At 36.5% G+C, this 21,604-nt stretch overlaps 1 protein-coding gene across 3 annotated transcripts in view; it reads left to right on the top strand.

Moving 5' to 3' along the window:
- Nell1 (neural EGFL like 1) overlaps nucleotides 1-21,604 on the top strand; it is a 794,610-nt gene that overhangs the window by 612,056 nt on the left and 160,950 nt on the right. For all 3 annotated transcript variants that reach the window (XM_071617126.1, XM_071617125.1, XM_071617124.1), the window contains one exon: nucleotides 5,645-5,740. In XM_071617126.1, the coding sequence (XP_071473227.1) occupies nucleotides 5,645-5,740 (96 nt within the window). The remainder of the gene's footprint in view (nucleotides 1-5,644; nucleotides 5,741-21,604) is intronic.

Below are 21,604 nucleotides of genomic sequence, written 5' to 3'. Positions count from 1 at the left end.
TTGGAGAACATGAGACTAAATCTGAACAAGTGGCATTAACGGAGGTAAAGAAAACCGGTGCTGTCTGAAGGCAGTTCACCCACCAAAGGAGAAGCAGAGTGGACAAGGTGCTTGGGTGAACATGAACAGGTCTTAATGATTTCTTACACCTATTGGATTTTAGGTTCACATAATTTAATTATAATTCATGGTGGCCATCTTTTATTTATTTAACCAAGTTAGTATCTATTTTTAATGCTGTAATCCATAGCCTCCATAGGGCTCCACCCAACCTTGAGCTAGAAATACAACAATTGCCTATTTGTTGTCCTAAGGTGTCTCTTTACATTGCCTCTTGCTTCTCTCACCAAAAAGGCATAATCCTAATGTATATCCTGCCCTGGAGGTGAAATGAGCAAAGTGAGCAGAGAGGGGTCAGAAACCAGCCTAAGGAAAATGTTTCCTCAAGGAAACCAGGAGGGAGGGAAAGGGTTTCTTTCTAACAGATGGAACTGAAACTTGCACTTATTTTATCAGGATTTCAGGCTGTCCCTAGGAACTAAGTATGTGCCAGTAAAACTTTAAGAGGATCATGAGAAGTGTTTAGAATGTGAAGGGCTATTACTTTTTATTAGTGTACAACCAGGTTTGTCAAATTTAGCACATGGTGACGATTCCCAGCATCCACAAACCTGACATCTGCAAATCCACCTTCTCATTTTGTTCCCCTTCATGTCCAAGTTCATTTCACATGCCGAGACTTAACTTTTTACATATAGAAACAAATATTCTTTGTGTGGATTAAATCTCCCTCAACTTGAGTTTTTTTATTTTATTTTCCTGCACAATAAAAAGTATCCTTTCAAAAATAGAAGCATGCCATTTTAGAGTTGATCCAATCAAACATCTCCTTCAGGGCAGTAAGTTAATAACAAATGTCACTGAAGCAACGGATTGAGTTTTGTAATCTCATCGTGTATATATAATCTATTTATGCCACACTGCAGATTCTGAACAGGGGTTGACAAATAGGCAACAACATATTAAGTCAAATACCTATGGTGCCTGAGTTTCCCTAAGTTTGCAAAGGAGTTACGATTCCAAGTTCCATGATGGCAAACCACATGATACTAAGGACATTGCAATGGCAAGGACAAAGTGGCAATGAGGCCCACTAACAAATAAGCTCCATAGCACAGAGACCTTTTCTGTTTTACTCCTGTGCCTCCAGAATCCAGCATATTTATATACTAGTATTTTCTGGAAAAGCAGAATTCTGGTGATAAATAAATAGCAGTCACCTCCAATCCTTGAGCCCATTTCACTTGCTGTGCACTCTGCTGGGTAGTGATGTTGGTAATTTAATTTAACCCCCACAACAAGGGTGTTATTATTAATCATCACTGCCTGGTCCTGATAATAATGAGACACAGAGAATTTAAAGAATTTTCTGTAGGTCACACAGTCTAGTAAATCTAGAGCAGAGGCATGGACTATACAGTTTCTAAGAGTCTTATCCCATAATCTAGGAAGGGAACATAGTGACAACCTGGTTTCTTGTCTTGGTTCTGCCACTAACACAGTAATGCTGTGCAAATGATAGGTTCACTGACTACCAGAGTCCTTTCCTCTGAAATTCTGGGTTCATAGTTAATCAAGAATAGCCCATTCAGTTATAAATAATCTATCCATAACCTCTAGACCAAGAGACAATTGTTTATTTTGATGTTTTATGAGATATTCAAAGAACACTTATATTCATCTTAATTTCTTCAAAATAGTTTGAGTTTTGGATGACATAGTCCATTTTTATTAGGGTGTTGTTTTTTTAAAATTATTATTCCAGATAAATTCCAACAATGGTATGTGCCAAATTTATAAGATATATGACTCAGGTCAGACAAAAATAGAGATTATGTTAGTCATCTTTTTATGACTGCAACCCAAATACCTGACATGAGCAATGTAGAGGAGGAAACGTTTATTTGGGGCTCACAGTTCCAGAGGTCTCACTCAGTGTTTGGCTAGCTCCATTACTTTGGGCTTTAGGTGAAGCAGAACATCATGGCAGAAGATGGTGCTCAGCTTATAGAAGCCAGGGAAACAGAGGGTGGGAGGGGCTAGAGATTAAAAAAAAAAATACCCTTCCAGAGCATGTCTCCCATGACCTACTTCCTCCAACCATACCCACTGCCTACAGCTTCCACCACCTCCCAATAATCCTCTCAGCTCTCATGGATTAATCCACTGATGAGGTCAGAGCCTTCATGATCTAATCACTTCCTCTGAAAACTTGCTGTATTGAGAACCAAGCCTTCTACACATGAAACCTAGGGAAATTTCCTATTATAAACCATAATACAGATTGACTAAATAGGAACATGAACACTACCTACATCAGTTCTGTAATGCAACTGGTACAATTTGGATGTATTTTTCTTTTAAATTTAAGTGAGTTCCCTTAATTATTATGGTACTATTCAAAAAAGAATAAACCTGCCTATGTGAATAGCTTTTTGTGGAAGAACCTGAACTATAACCTATGAAAAACAGTTAAGATTTTGAAGGCAAAGTTTTCTGTGCTTGAATGTTGGCTCTTCTAGTGAATACTTATGCTGTCTTAGGGCACTGATTTCTGAACCTCAGTTTCCCTTATTTTATACAGAAATGAAGACACTTATAAGATATTTCCATAATAAGGTTGAGTACCACCTTTGTTAGAAATTAAAACAAATAAAAGTAACAATGGATTCCTTAAACACTTATTGGCAAAGATGAACACTTTGTATTGTATTTTAGTCTGAGTTTTAGACTGTTCTTGGTCCTTACATCACTGTCACAATGACACTGGTATCAATTTTATTTAACAAAACTCTTAACATAGCACTAACTCTGCCAAACACCATTCAAATTCCTTACAAATAATAACTCATTTCATCCCTCTCAGGACCCTATTAATTATGACATTCCCCCGTCTTCCTTCCCCTCTCCCCCCCTCTGCCCCCCCTCCGCCTCTCTCTCTCTCTCTCTCTCTCTCTCTCTCTCTCTCTCTCTCTCTCTACCAGGGATTGAACTCAGGGGCACCCAGCCATTGAGCCACATCCCCAGCCCTATTTTGTACCTACATAAAATATCATAAACATCTTATGTTATCCTCACAAAACTTCCGATTATTATTTCTACTTAAGAGATGAGTAAATGAAGAGCACGCACTCACTATGAACAATCATCATGGCTCCTATCCAGTATGCAGGTTCTACATGAACTGCTGTTTCATTTGTAAGGGAAAAAAGTCAAGCAGAGCCCTCTATTTCCAAGCCTCTCCCTCTCTCTCTCTCTCTCTCTCTCTCTCTCTCTCTCTCTCTCTCTCTCTCTCCATCTCTCTCTCTCTCCCCTCCCATTCCCCCCTCTCTCTCCCCTCCCCTCTCTCCCCCCTCTGCCCCCTGCCACTCTCTCTCTCCATCTCTCTTTCTCCCCCCATTCCCCCTCTCCCCCTCTGCCCCTCTCTCTCTCTTTCCATCTCTCTTTCTCCCCCCCATTCCCCCCTCTCCACTCCCCTCTCTCCCCCCTCTGCCTCCCCCGCCTCTCTCTCTTTCTCTCTGTCTCTCTCTCTCCCCCCCCATTCCCCCCTCCCCTCCCCTCTCTCCCCTCCTCTGCCCCCCCCCCCTCTCTCTCTCCCCCTCTTTCTCTCTCTCTGTACCAGGGATTGAACTCAGGGGCACTCAGCCATTGTGCCACATCCCCAGTCCTATTTTATATTTTACTTAGAGACAGGGTCTCACTGCGTTGCTTAGCGCCTCACTTTTGCTGAAGCTGGCTTTGAATTCGTGATCCTCCTGCCTCAGCCTTCTGAGCTGCTGGGATTACAGGCGTGCATCACCATGCCAGGCTCCCTTCTCTCTTTTGCTGCCACTTGGAACTTTATCTCACCAGCTTTTCCATGTCATTTTTAGCTTGCAAAAACACTTTCCTGTTAAGATGTTAACTTTGATGTAGAGCTGTACTTTAAATATCTCATTGAAAATGTCAGTCACTAGAGCTCACAATGTGTGATATTTCAGGCACAAGAGATTTTGTGTGTGTGTGTGTGTGTGTGTGTGTGTGTGTGTGTGTGTATATATATATATATATATATATTTTTTTTTTTTTTTTTTTTTGGATTTTATGATGAACATACCAAGGCAGATATTTTCTAAATCTATTTGGGCATAGGTTAAGTGTACCAAGATGCTGGATAGGAAGTGTCACTTGAAATCCAGGGTATATACTGACCTCTAGCAGAAGCCAAGGGTCTCACAATTAATTGCTGAGGCTATAGAATGTTAAATCATCCAAGGGATATTAAATGATGTGGAAAACGACAATACTATGAGAAATCCTTCATACTTGGACTGGTATTCAACTATCTAAATACATCACGTGGCTTTTTAAAGCTAGGCTTATATTAATTATGTGATGATAGCAAAATATAACCATGACATTTTTCCAGGGTGACATTTTCTAGCTACAATTAAAATTTAAAACATTTGCGTGCCTGGCTTTCATGTGGATAAAAGAAACTCAGGGTTAACAGTCCCAATCATCTTCATTAAGAAGACATTTTCCTGTTTTTGTTAAGTAGTATACTCAATTATTGGTTATTTAGCAGCATTTGAAAATAAATTATTATGGATTGAAGTGACACGAAATTGTTAGAACAAGAGTTTTCCTATCAGAAAAATACTTGCAAGATGAAGGGTAAATCATTCAACCAATATTTTTTTGAGCATTTGCTATGTGGTCAGATACTGAATCAAGGATACAGTGGTGAGCAGAAACATTTATCTTTATGGGTTTTATAGTCCATTGGATGAGAAGGAAATGGTAATCAATTATATATAAATGTACAATTGTCCCTCGGGCCATCATCGAGAGCACATGTTGCTTTCCTATGCTATGTCAATGAGTAACACATGGAACTGACCTCATCTGGAAGGGTTAGCAGGGGAGTAGAGGGACACAGTTGGAGTAACTTTGCAAGGCTTATTGAAAGGCTTGAATCCATACCCATTCAAGCAGTATTTACAAAGGCATTTTCCCCAAAGGAATAATTTAGGTTCAGCTAAGCATATTAGCTACAAAGACAATGCATTATTTTTATCACCAAAATATTCAAAACAGCTAAAAAATCAAAAGTAAGCTGTTTTTGTTCAGTTTATTATGTTATCAAAATTTTATCAACTACCAATTCTTTTTTAAAAAATAGAAAAATTATTGTCATAAAAGGTATTCAGTGAAAAGTGGTTGATTATACAAGTCAGCAATTTAAAAAGCCTTTGCCATCACCCTGACCTTACCATTTCTAGTTAGTCAATTTATCCTATTGGATTTCAAATATACCAATAATAACAGTGATAGTTATATCTTTAGTAGTAGCTATCATTTAGCACATGCCAGACCTGTGTTAAACACTTTCACATCCATTATTTTGATTGATTTTATATAAATCAGTGAAATAGATATTGTTAAATTTATTTCTTTTTGTGCATGGACATTTTTAAATAAGTCAATACAGAAGTGTATTCCCTATGCAACAAAGAAAGAGTCCTTTCAATACTCATGCTGTTATCCATGAATTTCCCTACTGCATTTCATCTAAGTGAACTCCTACATTCTTTTGTTACAGCATTCTGCGAGGAGGGCTGCAGGTATGGTGGAACATGTGTGGCTCCTAACAAATGTGTCTGTCCACCTGGATTCACAGGAAGCCACTGTGAGAAAGGTAAATCTAGCTTTTTTTCTCTTCTTCCTAGGTAAGGAGAAAGATGTGGGGGAGGGTAAAACATAAGATGTTTCTCTGGGAGTAGGTTTCTGTGGGTTGACTTGATACATTGTGTTTTGATGGCAGATGTGGCTCTTCCAAAGTGGGTACCATTTGCTTGCTTCATAATAGGCTTCCTCCTCTGAAATACGGAGCTTTGGTTGCCCTCCCTCCAATGTGTGTCTCATTTAGCAAGGTCAGGCCTTTCCTCTGCTATAGTTTGCAGTGTGCATTCTTATTGCTAATTAGAGATAAAGCCTGATGAACTGACCTGCCCCACTTATCATCAATTGGGTAGCATCACCCAGGACCCTTGGAGTTATAACAATCTGCTGCGTCAACGGAATCTAAATTAGCAGCACATGCTCCTTGCATAAAAGCACATTAAATAACTGCAGTGGCAGGTTTATTGGTATGCTTGGGATTTTATTCTAATATTGGTTTATTAGGTGCATTATCATTCATGGACCTCGTAATATAAGTCAATTAGTATTATTAAGATTGTAACATGTGCACCTTTCTATTTGTGGTGTTTACACTTGGCATTATTTAGTGAAATCAAGCTTTCCTGATGATTTGAAAGTTCTCCTGTATACAAATGAAATTTGATGTCCATGTCAATATATGTGTCAATGCAAGCAATGGGTTTAATGCCCTGTAAAAGTAAATATTTAATTGTATTTTCCCATGTTTTCATAAGTTAAAGTTACTGCATTATGTGATTTTGAGTCTGGATATCACACTTGGTGCTCTTTGTATCATAGGATAGAAAAAGGAAATAGGATACTATATTATTACCTCTGTTATTACACAAAGAGAAGAGTATTTCGTCTGCTGCTGAGAATCTAAGCAAAGCAGTGGTGTCCTTTTCTTCATGTTTGAAAGTTTATGAATTTAGATAAAATTTTTAAAATTTGCCCATTTACTCTACTCTACCCATGTACTGCCTATATAAGGCAGCCTAAGTTTTTTAAAAACCTGTCAAATTTTACTACATAAATTATTCAACTAGGAAATCAATGAATGATATTAACACCATTGTTTTCATATTTTGTGACGTTATCAATAAATCAAATCACATTTATTAAATAATAATTGTTTTTTTAAAGTATAAAAAGACCAGATACAGCCTCTGAGCAGCATGAGAAAATTATCACATGGAGTTAAAGAATTGTTGCCAAAAGCAAAGAAATTTAATGGTAATGTAGCATACATGCCCTTATTGCAAATATTTAATTTTCATTAAGTTTTCTAAAATAAAAAAAAATATATAAAGGACTCTCATTACTTCTAGATCTCCTATATTTCCCCAAAATGAATATATAGGAATGGGTGAGGGCAGATAATGTCAATAATGACAGATATGACTGTTAATGGAATGCATTTACTATGTACTAATTGTGCATTGGGCTTTTTAAATGAATATCTTAATACTGAGAGCTAACAAACAAAAGGCATAGATATTTTACTCCTATCTTATAGATGACAAACTAAAGCTTAAGTTCAACAATTTTTGCAATTACTAAACCCAGAGTAAAACTCAACTTGCATCCCATATTGCCTGTATTATCAACTATGCCTGTTTCTCAAAGATAATGTGTGGATTTCTTGTTAAAATGTAGATTTCTGGATCACCTCCCCAGAAAAACTGAATTAGAATATTGAGGGGTGGGTCCACAAATCTGCATTTTCATTGAGCATTTCCGGTTATTATGCTATTTAACCACAAGCATGATTGTAAGGTTCTTATTATTTTTATATTATAAATGATTTGGAGGGGGAAATTGTTCAAACCAGGGCTTATGGTCAGTGGAAGCCCAGGAAAAATTGATTCTGGTTTCTTGTGCCTTATTGATTTGTCCTTTGTCCTTTTCTCCACTCAATAAGTGAGTGATCAAATCAGTGCTTACACTCTGGCCCATTATGTGGAACACCAAATATATAGAGGAAGAAGAAATCAAAACCAGGGGCAGAAAGAAAATAGAGATAGGCAGGCCCTGGGTTTCTAGATAAATGTTAAAGTTGAGATCAATAATTGCATATTCTTGGATTCATGGGCAATCATCACAGGGAAAAAGTACATTCAAGTTAAATAAACTTCCTCTGTGGGTGATGCTTCCCTCATCTGCAGCAAAGCCATTCCACTGGATATTGGCCAACAGTCTAATTCTGTTCATATTTTTTCATTAAAAAGATGAAGTAAATATTTTCCAGTCAGCCTTGTGCAAGGGATCCAGATGAGTGATAAGCCAAACACTGAGAGTTTGTGCCATGTTGCCTCTAAATTATTTTGTCATGTTGATCATTAGCAATAAATATGAAGTAAGCCTATTTGCCATTGGAAATAGTCACACTAGATGCCTTGAGAACCAGAGTGTCAAAGGAAAAATGCAGTTGCATTGTGAAGGTCTTATGGCATGATCCCACTAAATCTTTTATTTATTATCTTTGTTGGAGCTACATAGAGTCTACTTACACTTAGTCTTAAATGTATTACCCTTGCCCTTGTCTGGTTATTGATTTTATTTATTGCTTGTGATACTTAGCCTTTCAAAATTCAAGTATAGTTAAAAATCATTGAAATAATTTATGAAAATGCCTATCTATCCCACTTGCTATTATGTAACACAAAAACGAACAACTCTGCCTTTTTTTCCTAATGATGAGATTTTATTAAATTTAAATTTCCATAAACCACTAGGAATTAGCAAATATTTAACCTCTTTTAGTTTATAGAGAAGACATCATCTTCATTCTTCTCTTATCCTTTGACTGCTCCTTCTCTGAGCCTTTAACTTTGATTTAGTTTCACAATTTTCACGGAGATGTGTAAAGAATGAGATAGATGAACAATCATTAAGAATAGTATTTTTGGAAGGATAATTACCTGTGATAAAACTTCTCTTCTTAACCTCCCTAAGAACTAAACAGATAGGATATCATGGGAACATAATGTAGCCAATCACAGAAAAAAATGGAAAAAGTAACAAGTCCCCTTAGAGACTTTCCAAAATGCAAAATCAAAGAGCTACATTAAATCCAGAGATATCTTAATTGCCACATCACAGCAGAATTGAGAGAGTCTGTCTTCTACTTGGTATTTCTACTTGCAAATCTGCAAGCAACAAGTATACTTTAAACAAAATGTGTGGAGCTATGTCTAGATCAAAATTCTTTAACTTGGAAATTACTTATATTTTGGACCAGGTAATTCTTTGTTGTGGAGTACTGTCTTGCACACTGTGGTATATTCAGTACTGTCACTGGACTTTTTCAATTAAATGCCATTAGTGCCTACATCTGTAGGCAGAGTAATAAAAAAAAAGTCTTCAGACATTGACAGATTTACCCAGAAAGACAAAATTGACAAAACTGCCCCCATTGAGAATGTCTAGTCTAGATGTATGTAGCATTTTACACACACACACACACACACACACGTATGTTTCTGTGTTATAATAATATGAAAACTAAAAACAATTTTTATTGACAAAATGAATTTTTAAGCATCTTTTGGAGATTTTTAGAGGTGCTTAGGGTTGACGATAATTAGAAAATTCTTGACCATTCAAGAGCCAGAGACTGGCTGATGTCCATCATGTGCTATTTGGGCAAACTTTCTTATAATCTTAAAAACCAAATTGATGTGGAAATTCAGCCTGTTCTATGGCAACTCTCACCTGATGGAATAAACATACTCCAACCACGTCCCAAGAATATTTGACTCCAACCCTTATGTTTTCCTGAAGGAATAGAGGATATTTGACTCCATTTTTCAGTAGAAAAATAATTGAAAACACAAGTTGATGTTATAAAAACAGCAGACCTTGACTTTTCCTACAATTGTTTCAGAAGTGGGTTTATTTGTTGTAATTCAATAAACTCACATAACCATTGACCCTTTCATGGTCTCTAAGCCTTTGGGAAGCATAAAAACATCTAATCAAAAATGTTCAATAGTACATATATAAACAATAGAGTTTTATCCAGTCACAAAGAAGAATGGAATTATATAATTTTCAGGGACATAATAAATTACAAAGAAATTTAACATTATTATCCATTCACAATATAAATTTTAATAGTAATTATTTTCCTATTTTGCTTGTCTGAATTTTCTATTTTTTGTAATAAATGTAAATTGTTTGCAATAACAAATGATATTTTTATTCTTAAATTTACAAAGAAAACATAAACATCATAGACAGACTTACTTTTTTTCTCAGTTATTGGGCCTCTTTTAACCTTTCTTAAAGGAAATGACTTTTTTGCAGGATAATTTTTTCTAGTATCTTTTCTATGCCCCAGGGACTTTCATGTATTCAGATAGAAAGTAATTTTTTGCCTGGAGTACAAAATCTATTTACCAGGATTAAAAAATGATCAGAGCCAAAGATTCCTCTAGTCTTCCAAATTTTAAATCTTGCACCTATTTTGAGTGATTCCTGTCAATATTCATCTATTTGTGATTGTTCTGCTGACCTGTATACCTGGGGGGTTGGTTTTAAAATCTTTAAGAAAGTAGATCATAATTTTATTTTCACCTTAAAGAAGAAAACCTTTCTTCAATTTCCAGGTATCACAGGACTACGAATAGGTAAATTGGATAAAGAATGGATGGAAAAGTAATCTTTCAAATTCATAAGCCATCAGGGGAGTTACTTTACTTTTCTAACTTGGCCTCTCTCAGGATGATGGCACATGGCGCACACTCAGTAAATGGCAACTTCTGCTATTAGTGTTCCTAATCTTGTTGTTTAGGTGCCCCCCCAAAAGTAAGCAGAATTTTGTGGGGAGGTGGATATGAAGATTTGAGGTTTCTCTGGGTTCTTTTCCGATTGAACTCACCTGTAAAAGAATAGATGCTGATGCTCTTTTTAAATTCCTGTAAAGTCAGATGAGTGTGAATTTGGTTGAAGAACTTCCTGAACTGGATATATTTCATTTCAAAAAAGTAAGACTGGCATTAAGGGAGGCACTGAGCTGGAAGTTGAGAGGACCCCAAGCTCCCTAATACTGAGATCATTCACCTTCAGAGCAGGGAGGAGACTTTTTCTTGTTCAGTTCCCCTTCCTCTTTTTAGTTCCAAACATTCTACTTTCTCCTTCTTTTGCTTATGATGGAAAAATTGGGCTAAGGTACAAATCACTTCTCCATAGCTCCAGAATGGAGATGCCACTCAATTTTTAGCCACTTGGAACTATTTTATAATCCTGTCCTTGATCCTGCCCAGGATGATCATTTTTGTCTCAGATATATAGAAAAATATGTCAAACCATTTCCATTCTCATTTTCCTCTCAAAAAGCAGATTTTCAAGTCTTTCCAGTACAACTGTAGGAAGCAATGTCTTTTGTTCACAAAGGGATTTGGGTTGGAAAAGAAAGATAGAGCCTGGGATGGTGAAAAGAATACTGTACCCAAGGTCAGAAGATTGTTCTAATATTAGAACAGCCTCTCTGATGTGAAACTCATATTATCCTGCTATACTTCTGTCATGAGTGCCAAACTTTTGCATTTGCCATTTCTCATGAGGCTTCTCGTTTCACCCAGTTGTGCCTGTTTGAAAACACATGTAAGTGTCACCCAGATAGTCTGTGGTGGAGTTTGGATTCTCACTTATATATGACCGAATCCAAACTTCACTACTTTGCATTATAATCTGCTGCTTCTTGATCACCTTATCTATGCCCAAAGGCAGTTAAACCTGACAGATTTTATGGGAAGCCAAATAAATTATGTGATTAATAAGCCATAGTCTACTATTTGATTATGTGCATTGTTTTATACATTAATTTCAATATCTTTGTTGTGCCTAAGGCAGGAACACAGGAAACAGAGTGTGAATTAAGAGCACAGTCTTCAAAGTCATACTAATTCAATTTAAGTTGAAGTTCTTCCATTGACTAAGATCTGTGACATTTGATCAGATATACTTAATGTTTCTAACTTTTGATTTGCTACCAGGAAAGGGATTATCAATATTATCTCCTCATAATATTATTATTAGATTAAATGAGATATCCTATTAAAATCATTTAGAGTATCTGATACACAGCAGGTAAGTAGAAATGACGGTTACTGGGGCTAGAATTGTGGCACAATGGTAGAGTGCTTGCCTAGCCTGTGTGAGGCACTAAGTAATAAAATAAAGATCCATTGACAACTAAAAAATATTTTTAAAAAATGATAGCTACTGCTGATTTTTTTTTTCATCAGTTAACCTAGGGATAAAATAGAGACTCAGCAATAATAGGCTACTACTCTAAGGATACCCAGGAGGTAAAAGATAATGCTGGGCCTTTGTTTTTATCTCCTGCTACTGAAATCTTTCTACTCCTACAGTTTTGACAGACTCTACTATAAGATTCAAATGGAGAAAGTTTTTATTAATATCTTTCCCAACATACATTCTCCATTCTCATAAACATTTTATGTCATTTATTCTCAAGCTAATGCACATTAATTTATGTAATGGAATTTTGCTCTGAGGCAAGAGAGAACTAATTCAGCACCAGAAATAGTGGCATATTCAACTTGCATATCGTCCCAGAGAAGGGTTATTTGTGTTATTGTTTATTTTCCATTTTTTTTTTTGGAGTTGAAATGGAAGATTTAACACCAAGTTCTGACTGTATTATTGATAGCATAGGTGTCTTAGTACCTGGGCAGATCTGAGACCTTAATGTTTTGTTGGCTCCCCAAATTCTCTCAAGAAAGGCAAACACTGTAATCATTGTAGCTGTCATTTCCATTGACCTACCATGTACCAAAATTCTCAGTTTGGCATTAGGAAAACTGCATTCTATCAGATTCCACTACTTACTATGACATGGGAAAACTTCACCTTTTCTATGTAAAACAGGAGATTTATCCAAATAAAATTTTAAGGTTGTTTATGTTCTGTCATGAGGCATTCCTAGGATTTACAAAGAAAAATAAATGATATTTGAGGATACATATAACATCTTAAAAATATGATATTTTAAATAATGATGCACTCAAAGAAACCTAGGTATATAATGATCATCAGTGAAATAAAGTATGGGTAACTCTTCTATAGAACCTGTAAAATGTATCTGGGGATACTAATGATGTGGGATATATAGGATATCATTAAGAACATGAGCCCTGGAAACTGACTGTCCAGTTATAAGGCCCTGCTCTACAATCCTGGGAAGTGATTTAAATCTTTTATGCCTCATTTTCTTGATTTATACAATGAGAACCCAAACTGCACTGCTCAATTGGAGAATACTTTTCAAAATTTCCTGGTGTCTGATGAGTACTCAATAAGCACTGGACATTATTAAGTAGAAATGACATGTTCCCTGAGATTCAAAATTTCATTTAAAGACATGTATTTACTGCATTCAAAAAAAGTACATGGCTCATAAGTTCTTTGCAAGATGTGGGCTCTTTCACAAGGAAAGTTACATTTAGGTAATTAATTCAATATTATATTAAGACTTAATAAAAGTTTCTATACCTTCCCTCTCCAGCCACAATCCAAGAAGTTAGTGGGAAGTTTTGAGAAGCAGCAGCTGCCCTTTTTACCTTCTAAATCACTTTTTGTTTTATTTTTATGTTTTTAGTAGTGTCTTATACATAATATTGGGGTTCATTTTGACATCATCGTACATACATGCAATATAATTGGCTCCAAAACTCATAAATGTTATGAATCTCTGTCTCCAGTGTAAGCCAGCTTTATGGGACAGAGAATAAGATCTCATGGAACTGGTGCAGGCTCTTCTAACACTAGTGTCCTATAGATGGAAGTTGTGTACTGGCTGCTGCTTCCTTTGTGGGGGGCTTTGGTGAGGTTCTCAGACCACTGGGGATTTCTGAATAGAGCTACCTTGAAAAGATAATCCTGTTAGTCTGCTGAAGCTTGACCCCCTGCCTCATAGCTGCTGTGCTTGTGGAGGCCCACTTAACTGTGTGGCTCCTTTTCCCTGTCCCACTTACATATGACTAGATGGATTTTGTCTTGTAGGATTTTTAAAGCTGATCCTTTCCTTCCACCTGTCACTCCAGTCATAGTGCAGCTGTGTCCTAACAGGGTCACTGGTCATTTTTTATTTTTTATTTTTCTCTGCCGCTTGACAGAGGCAGCCTCAGACCTAGGTATTTACCTCAAGACTTTTGAGACATGGGTCAAATATCAGTTTCTATGTCCCATGTCATCCAGGGGATATTTCTAAGTGCACTTAGAATATTTTTCCTCTGGATGAGTTTAGGGAGGAAGTTTTTTCTCTCTCTCTCTCTCCCTCTCTCTCTCTCTCTCTCTCAACAAAAAGTGACCTTGAACTGGCTGCACACCAAACAGCCTTTCTCCAACAAAGTCCTCATTTTGTCCTCACTAACATGTCTACTCCATTTCTAGGACTGTGTTTATAGAGCTGGAAGGTGATTAATGCAGGCACAACGGATTTCTACAGGAGTTGTAAAGGTAGCCTAGCACCCAGCTTTTCGATGTGAGGTTCTTAATAACTATTACCTTATTATCTGTCAGAACTCTGGCATGGGAAAAATTCAATTTTAATATCCTCTTACATTTAAATTCTATAAATACTTGATAAATGACTAAATGAAAGGCTATGGAGAAGTGCCCTCAGTTTCACATGGTCCAGTCTTTTTATTTTACAAACCACAAGTTGTAATAGCTCCAATCCAAACCATATTTAAAGGAAACCTAAGGCAAATTAAATCACAAGAAATATGGGGGGGGGGCACAGAGAAGTGCCATTTGCATGAAGAGTGTAGAAAATTTTGTGCCTTTCCAGTGGCTTAGTCTGCATGCATTTTCATAAAGTTGTTTGCACTCTTGCTATTGGAAAGGGAGTCAATCTTCTTTTTAACAGATTGACATTCACCATAAAATAAATGAAGGCTATTAGGGATTACCTTGTCTAGTTAGTAATGCAGAAAATAATTCCTGTTTAGATGACAAGCACTCTTGCTTGCTTCCCACCAGGCAAGCCCACACTATTGAACTGTGAAAGTCAGGCGATTAGTTCAAATGCTCATTTTTAATCCTATGTCCTAGAAAATGCAAACACTACAGTAATTTTGAAACATGATGGCTAAACAGAAAGGAAATCCAGTTTTTTTTGTAAAGTTATCATCAACTGGAGCACAAAAATTACAAACTTTCCCTAGTAACATGACATAAGTCTTTGTATGCAAAAATATGCTTTGCACTATAGATCATATGGAAAAGAACATTAATTGAAGCCAATAGCTTGACCTAGAAGGAATATAACTTAGGATTTGCATCACTCTCTCCTAATAGGATTCACTGATTAGAAATGGTAGTTGCCTGAAAATGTTCACTTGGCTCCAAAATATGATGAATCAAACAGCAAGATCTATGCGTTCATTTAGGTAGTGGTTTAAAAGATAAGCAGTGTCTGGCATGGTGGAGCTAATGTGGTTTTAAAGCATTCTCCAGTTTAACAGAGACTTTAAAGTTATCTGTGGTGGCAGCAATTTTAACCAAGTGGATTGAGTCCATGAGGGGAGATCCTGGAAGATTATTTTATTAAAGGATATCTTGCTAAGCAAACCTTTCAGTACACCCTCAGTCCTTAAAAGATAAAGTCCAGATTCCATAGTGTGATATATAGACTTCAGTAATTAGACCTCTGCCTACCTTTCTGGCTTTATCTCCTCCTTCTCTTAACATGAATCTTAAACTCCAGCCCATTCTAAACTACTTCCAGTCACTGAAATGTACCTAAGTGTTTTCAAACCTATGAGCTTTCATAAGTCTCTCTGCCAGAGCACCTATTCAGATTCATGTAGTGATCATACAATGTATTAATATAAAATAATAGAAAAGATTAGTTGTCAAGGGTCCCTGATAATCCAGGATAGTCCTGTACTTCTCCCCATCAAATTGTTTCTCCTTCCCCTTTCCAGTTGACAGTGTAACCTGTTCTTTCACGTTTCCTGAGCTGAGATCTTGAATCATTCTCACTTCTTCTGCCCTTCAAATCCAAATTCTTTAACTTAGCCTTCAAAATATGTGTAGAATCTTAATTTCATAGGCTCTCCATCACTACCTCCTTTGGCCATGAGTCATGGTACTCTTTCATCTAGATTGTGGTAGAAATCTCTGGACTGTCTCCTGCCCACCTCTACACCTATAGTTTCGTTTAATATAGAAGCTTTGGGGATATTGTTAAAATATGTTATATCTTTCTATTCCTCTTCTCCAAATCCTCTATAGTTCCCCACTTTCTCTCAGAGTAAATTAAATTAAAATCATGACAGTGACCTGTAAGCCTCTGTATGCTCTGGGTCCACCTCCCTGTTATTTCTCTCTTTTCACCATTCACTATGCCCTCCCTCCCTCCCTCACTTGTGAAATGATTTTTTTTCCCACCATAATTGTCTTCTTGAGTCTTCTGGAACAGATCCATTATGATTTCCTTACAGTTTGGTTTGCTTGGGATGTTGCTCCCCCAGGTCTTCCTGTGGTCAGTTTCCTCATGTCATAGGGGATTTCTGCTCAGGTGCTACCTTCCCTAGGGCCCTGACCCCTTGTTGCAATGGCAACTTCCCTCTCTATCATGCTTATGTTGTTCAGAGACTTAATGGCTCTGTGATACCATAGTACTATTTTGTATGGTTCCACTATGCCCCAGAATATAAACCCCAACAGAATAGAGGTTTTTTTTTTTTTTTTTTTTTCTCTTATTTCCATTGCATTTCTGAAGACCAGGACATTACCTAAAACACAGCAATTGCTCAAGTCATTTGCTGAATAAATATATAAATTAGTAAAAAAAAAAAAAAAGCCATTTTAGCTTTGATATTAATCTCTGAAGTCACAATACTGTCATCATGATTGTCTTGGAAAGAATGAAGAAAATAGTGTTGTCAATCACACACCTTCATCCCTGGTATTTTTGGATCATATGTAGTCAGACTTATCCATGATTTCTCCTCCTCCCTCCCTTTGCCATTCTAGCAGTTGCCTCAGTGCATCTATTGTTTTTCTTCAGCCCACTGCTTTGTCAACTACTGCCATTCCTTTGTTACCTGGAATGATGTCATAAGACAGTCTCCAGACACTGAATCTTATTTTCCTGTCTCACACAAAAACTGCTCTTCCTGCATTGCAATCAGTGTATTTCTTATAAAATATAAAGATGATAATTTATGTTCTTACTAAAAAAATACAATAAATGGTTGTCAGTGTGCTTAGTGTACACTGTCACCTCCTCCCTGGAGCACAACAACTCCTAATACCTTCCCTATTCCAGTTTATAATCAATGCTTCTGTTTTGGTGAACTTTGCCAGATTTTCTCAAAGCAATGATCTTTCCATTTTTGGCTTCTAGCCATGTCTGTGAAACATTTTGGCATCTCTTTCTTTACCTTCCTTTTTCCCATGATGTCTGCCTGACTCCAACTTCCTCTATTTTCTCACCTGGATTTTGACTTAGGTTTTTCTTCACAAATATTTTTCAGATTCCTTGATAAAGGTTCAGTCCCCTCCAGCAGGCTCCCTCTCAACCTGGATTTTCCTCCATGAAATATATCACATTTAGTTACTTTTTTTCTTGTTTTTCCTCTTCTATCCTCTACCATCTTTCCCTGTAACCAACAGTTTGGGGCCACTCATGCCCACTCCTCCCAAAATACCTACAAAGGATTGTGAACTTGGCATACTCATTACAATCCACAATATCTCCAGATTAGAATGGTGTCTGTCCAAACCATTTTTATTGCATCCTATTTCTATAAATCTCATTCTTCTATCTCCAGGGTTTTAATTTTAGGAAATGTTGTTTATATATCATTTTGATTGACAGAAGCATTAGCATATATGAAAGAACATTTTGATATATATAAACTAGACATTTCATGTCAAGAGAACAAGCAAGCCCTCTCTTGGCCCCATAAAACAACCCTGGCCTGTTGTAGCACAGCCCCAATCTGAAGAAGTATCTTCAGATATGGCCCTTCTGTGGTTCTTAAGTTTCCATGAGCTTCCTTTTAGGCATACCATTTGATTGAAATTGTTAAGGAAATGTGAACTGCACTTTTAAGCATATTTTTTATTTACTGTCAGCAAAACATAATCACATTTTCTTTTAGTTAAATGATGTCAACTGTCAAAGAGCAAACCTTAAAGTTTTCTAGATACTTAGTCTGCAGGCATATGGAGATGCTAGAATTATTGGTGTGTTCTCCATAAAATTCATGTATTGAGATTTTGGAGATGTATACAATTAGAGCACCAGTGCTCTCCAGTGTTTGAAGGAGAGGCAGACTGGTGAAGGAACCATCTTATTCAATGTTTATGCTAGACCAAAATTTAAGATAGATCATGTACCAAATGCTTAACATATGTTATTTGACTATTACCTAGAAGGCAGGTATTGATTGACATCCTTCATCCCACATTGCTAGTATAATTTCATCATGTATTTACATATCCCCCCCCCTCCACTGCTATTTTCAAACAAATATGAACACCTCAGGACCTCTGAATCTGGTGTTCTATTTTTCTGGGATGTTCTTCCTCCATATATTTGTGATTTGTTTTTTAATATCTTTTAAATCCCTATTCAGTAATTATATGGCCTTTTCTACCACTTATTAATCACAACACTGAATCTTACCCCAGAAAACAGTACCTCTGCTCCATGCTTTACTTTTCTCCATTGCACTCATCCCTTTTTAGAGAATTGAACATATTACTAATCTATACTATTTATTTTTTCTCATCACACAGAAAGGTCAACCTCTGTGATAGCAGAGGTTTTGTCACTGTTGTGCTCCTATAGCCCCAGCTTTCAGAATACTCCCTGGAATTTGGCTTGCGCTCAATATGTAGTTATTGAATGAATGAATGTGTGAATCAGTGAATGATTATTCTCATTTACTGAGTAACTTATATTAAAAACTATAAAGAAATATGCACAAGATTACAAGATTGTGGTACTAGGAAGAGTCAGAGCTGTGATTTGAACTGTTCTTTGTTTCACAATGTGCAAGCTTTTTTGTTCAGATATACATAACAGTAGATTGTATTTTGATGTATTTTACATACATGGGGTATAACTTATTCTAATTATGATCCCACAATCATTTTCTCTCCTCAAAATGGCAAGACTAATTTAAGCTCTGACAATTGTCAGAGCTCATCTTCTGGGTTGTTTTCTCAGGTGAACTCTGAATTCTGAGTATGCTTCTATGATTCTCTTAAGCCCCATCTACACTACTCTGATACTCCCAGAGACTAACCCTCTCATTAGACTAGTCAACACTCTCTTCCTTAGAATGAGGTTGCTATAATCAGAATAATTTTACCACAGAACTTTATAATCTCTAATGCATGTTTACAGGCACTATATCATCTCTTTTTAAGTCTTCCAACACCTGAATCACCTCAAGGAGGAATAACTTACTATCATTCTAATTTTCAGATGAGGAAACTGAGGCTAAGATATAAAGAAAATTGTTCATGATTAAAGAGTTAATAAGTAAGTAAGCTTGGATTTAAATTCTGGTCTAGTGGTTTAAAATTCTGTTTTATTTTTCTGTTTTTGCACATTGTCTTTGACCTCCCTTTTATAGAGGTATTCATTTCTTTCTTTTGGCTTTAGATTACTAATATGAGGATTTAATATTTAAGGTATCAAAAAGATTCCATTTCAGATAATTTATCCACAGGGTATCTGTATATCAGGACAGTGGGGCATAGGTGACCTTTCAGGCTGGACAATCTCTGCCACTCACCATTTCGCCTTGACTAAGTTATATATCATCTCAACATTCTTAAATATCTATTAACATTGTTGTAATAATTCTAACTAGTGAATAATAAATAATAATAAATTAGTAGATAGTAAAGTATGATAGTGTACAAACTGTTCCCTGTAGCTTCTGTATTTGAGAGAAATGTTATCAGCTGCAGCTAATATTTAAAGAGTTCTTTATAGACACAGATGCTTTGAAAGGAATTTTCTTTCTGGAACATCTCAAAAAAAAAAATAAAACAATTTGAAGTACACTTCACTTCCATTCTGCAGACAATGAAACATTCAAACTTATATAGTGCAAGTTCACAGAATAAGCATCGAGCTGATATTCTAGTGTGACTCTTTCAGGTCTACCACTCTGAGCTTGTACTTGAAGTGGAATAAAAGCCACATGAACCTTTTAATGGTGATGATACTTCAACAATGAAAACTAATTGTGTAAGTTGGTTTTCCACCACTGGTGACCGAATACCTGATGAGAACAATTTAGAAGAGGAAAGTTTGTTTGGGCTCACAGTTTCAGGGATTCAGTCCATGGCTGGCCAATTCCATTGCTGTAGACATGAGATGAGGCAGGATGCCATGAAAGAAGGATGTGGCAGAGGAAGGCTGTGCAGCTCATAGCAGCCAGGAACCAGAGGGAGGGGAGGAGAAGCCAGGGACAAAATATAATCCATAGGGGCACAGCCCCAGTGACCTACTTTCTCCAGTTACACCCTACCTGTCCACAGTTAGCACACAGTAGTCCATTCAGATCATTAATACATCAAATGGATTAACCCACTGATTAGGTTATAACTCTCTAATAAAATAATTTCATCTCAGACATTGCTGCATTGTCCCACATGATCTTTTCAGGCAACATTAAAGATCCAAACAATAACAATCATTAAATACCACCCTAAAACATGACATGAATTTTAGGCTATGGCATAACACATCCCCTTATAAATTAAAATTTAAAAATCAGATGGAAACAGTGTCTCTGAACAGATGTTCACAGATAACTAATGTACTAAAAATTTGGAAGTTTCCAAACAAACATCTGAAGTCCTTTTCAGGTACACCTGCAAATCCTTCCCTGATTTAACACTTATTTTTTTTAATCTCAAGGAAAACTATTTCTTATGTCAAGTAAGTACAACTTCATAACATGAACATCATGCTTATGTTTACATAGTTACCAGCCATCTAAGTGCTTGCCATTTGAGCAGAAAAACTTCAATTTAGTCAATACATCAACAACTCTTATTTTTGAGGTGCCAGTCCCTACAGTGAGCATGTAAGTGTGTGATAGGACAGATAATATTATTATGTTCATTTTATAGGTGGGGCTTTAAAGGGTTAAATGCCATGTCAATCCCACATAGCTGAGAGATGGTGGAAATGAGATAGGCAGTTCTTACTCTTCTGAATCCGTATTTATTTGCATTGTTGAAAGTATTCCTGAAAAACAACTTATTTTTTTTTTACTATATAAATTCTCCTTTTCTATCTCAATTTCTACAATCTGTAGTGGAGTTTTCTCTAAAAAAATTTGGTGAATGTTCCATTGTGTCTCCTTTTTCTTAAAATGCTTTTAAGTCTTGAATTAATCCTGAGTGCCAGAAGAGGGAAGAGCAGGAGGCCTGAAAACCTCACATACAGTTAGCCAACTTGATTGAAATTTAACGTATGTTTAACAAAGCAACAAAACATAAGTATACAATTCAGTGAATTCTTATAAGATAAAAATACCTTTGAAACACACCTCGCCCCTGCCCCCCCAAAATAAGACATTGTCTGCTCCCTGGTGTGCCCTCTCCTATCTTCTTCCAAGACGCACCAAGAGGAACCACATTTCAGCTTCTAGCACTACAGACCAGAAGTTTTTGAACATCACAGAAATGCAACCAAACTATATGGCCTCTTTTGTATCCAGCTTGTTTTGTTCAGTATTATATTTGTCATATCCATCTGTTCTGTTGTTCATAGTTGTAATTTGCTTATTATCATTGTGGAGTAGTATTTTATTTTGTCAATATACCAAAGCATATTTATCCA

This window comes from Marmota flaviventris, chromosome 9 (genome assembly GCF_047511675.1).
Source record: "Marmota flaviventris isolate mMarFla1 chromosome 9, mMarFla1.hap1, whole genome shotgun sequence".
Classification (NCBI taxonomy): domain Eukaryota; kingdom Metazoa; phylum Chordata; class Mammalia; order Rodentia; family Sciuridae; genus Marmota; species Marmota flaviventris.
The sequence above is the reverse complement of the archived record's forward strand: the minus strand, read 5'-3'. Positions and strand labels throughout refer to the sequence as shown.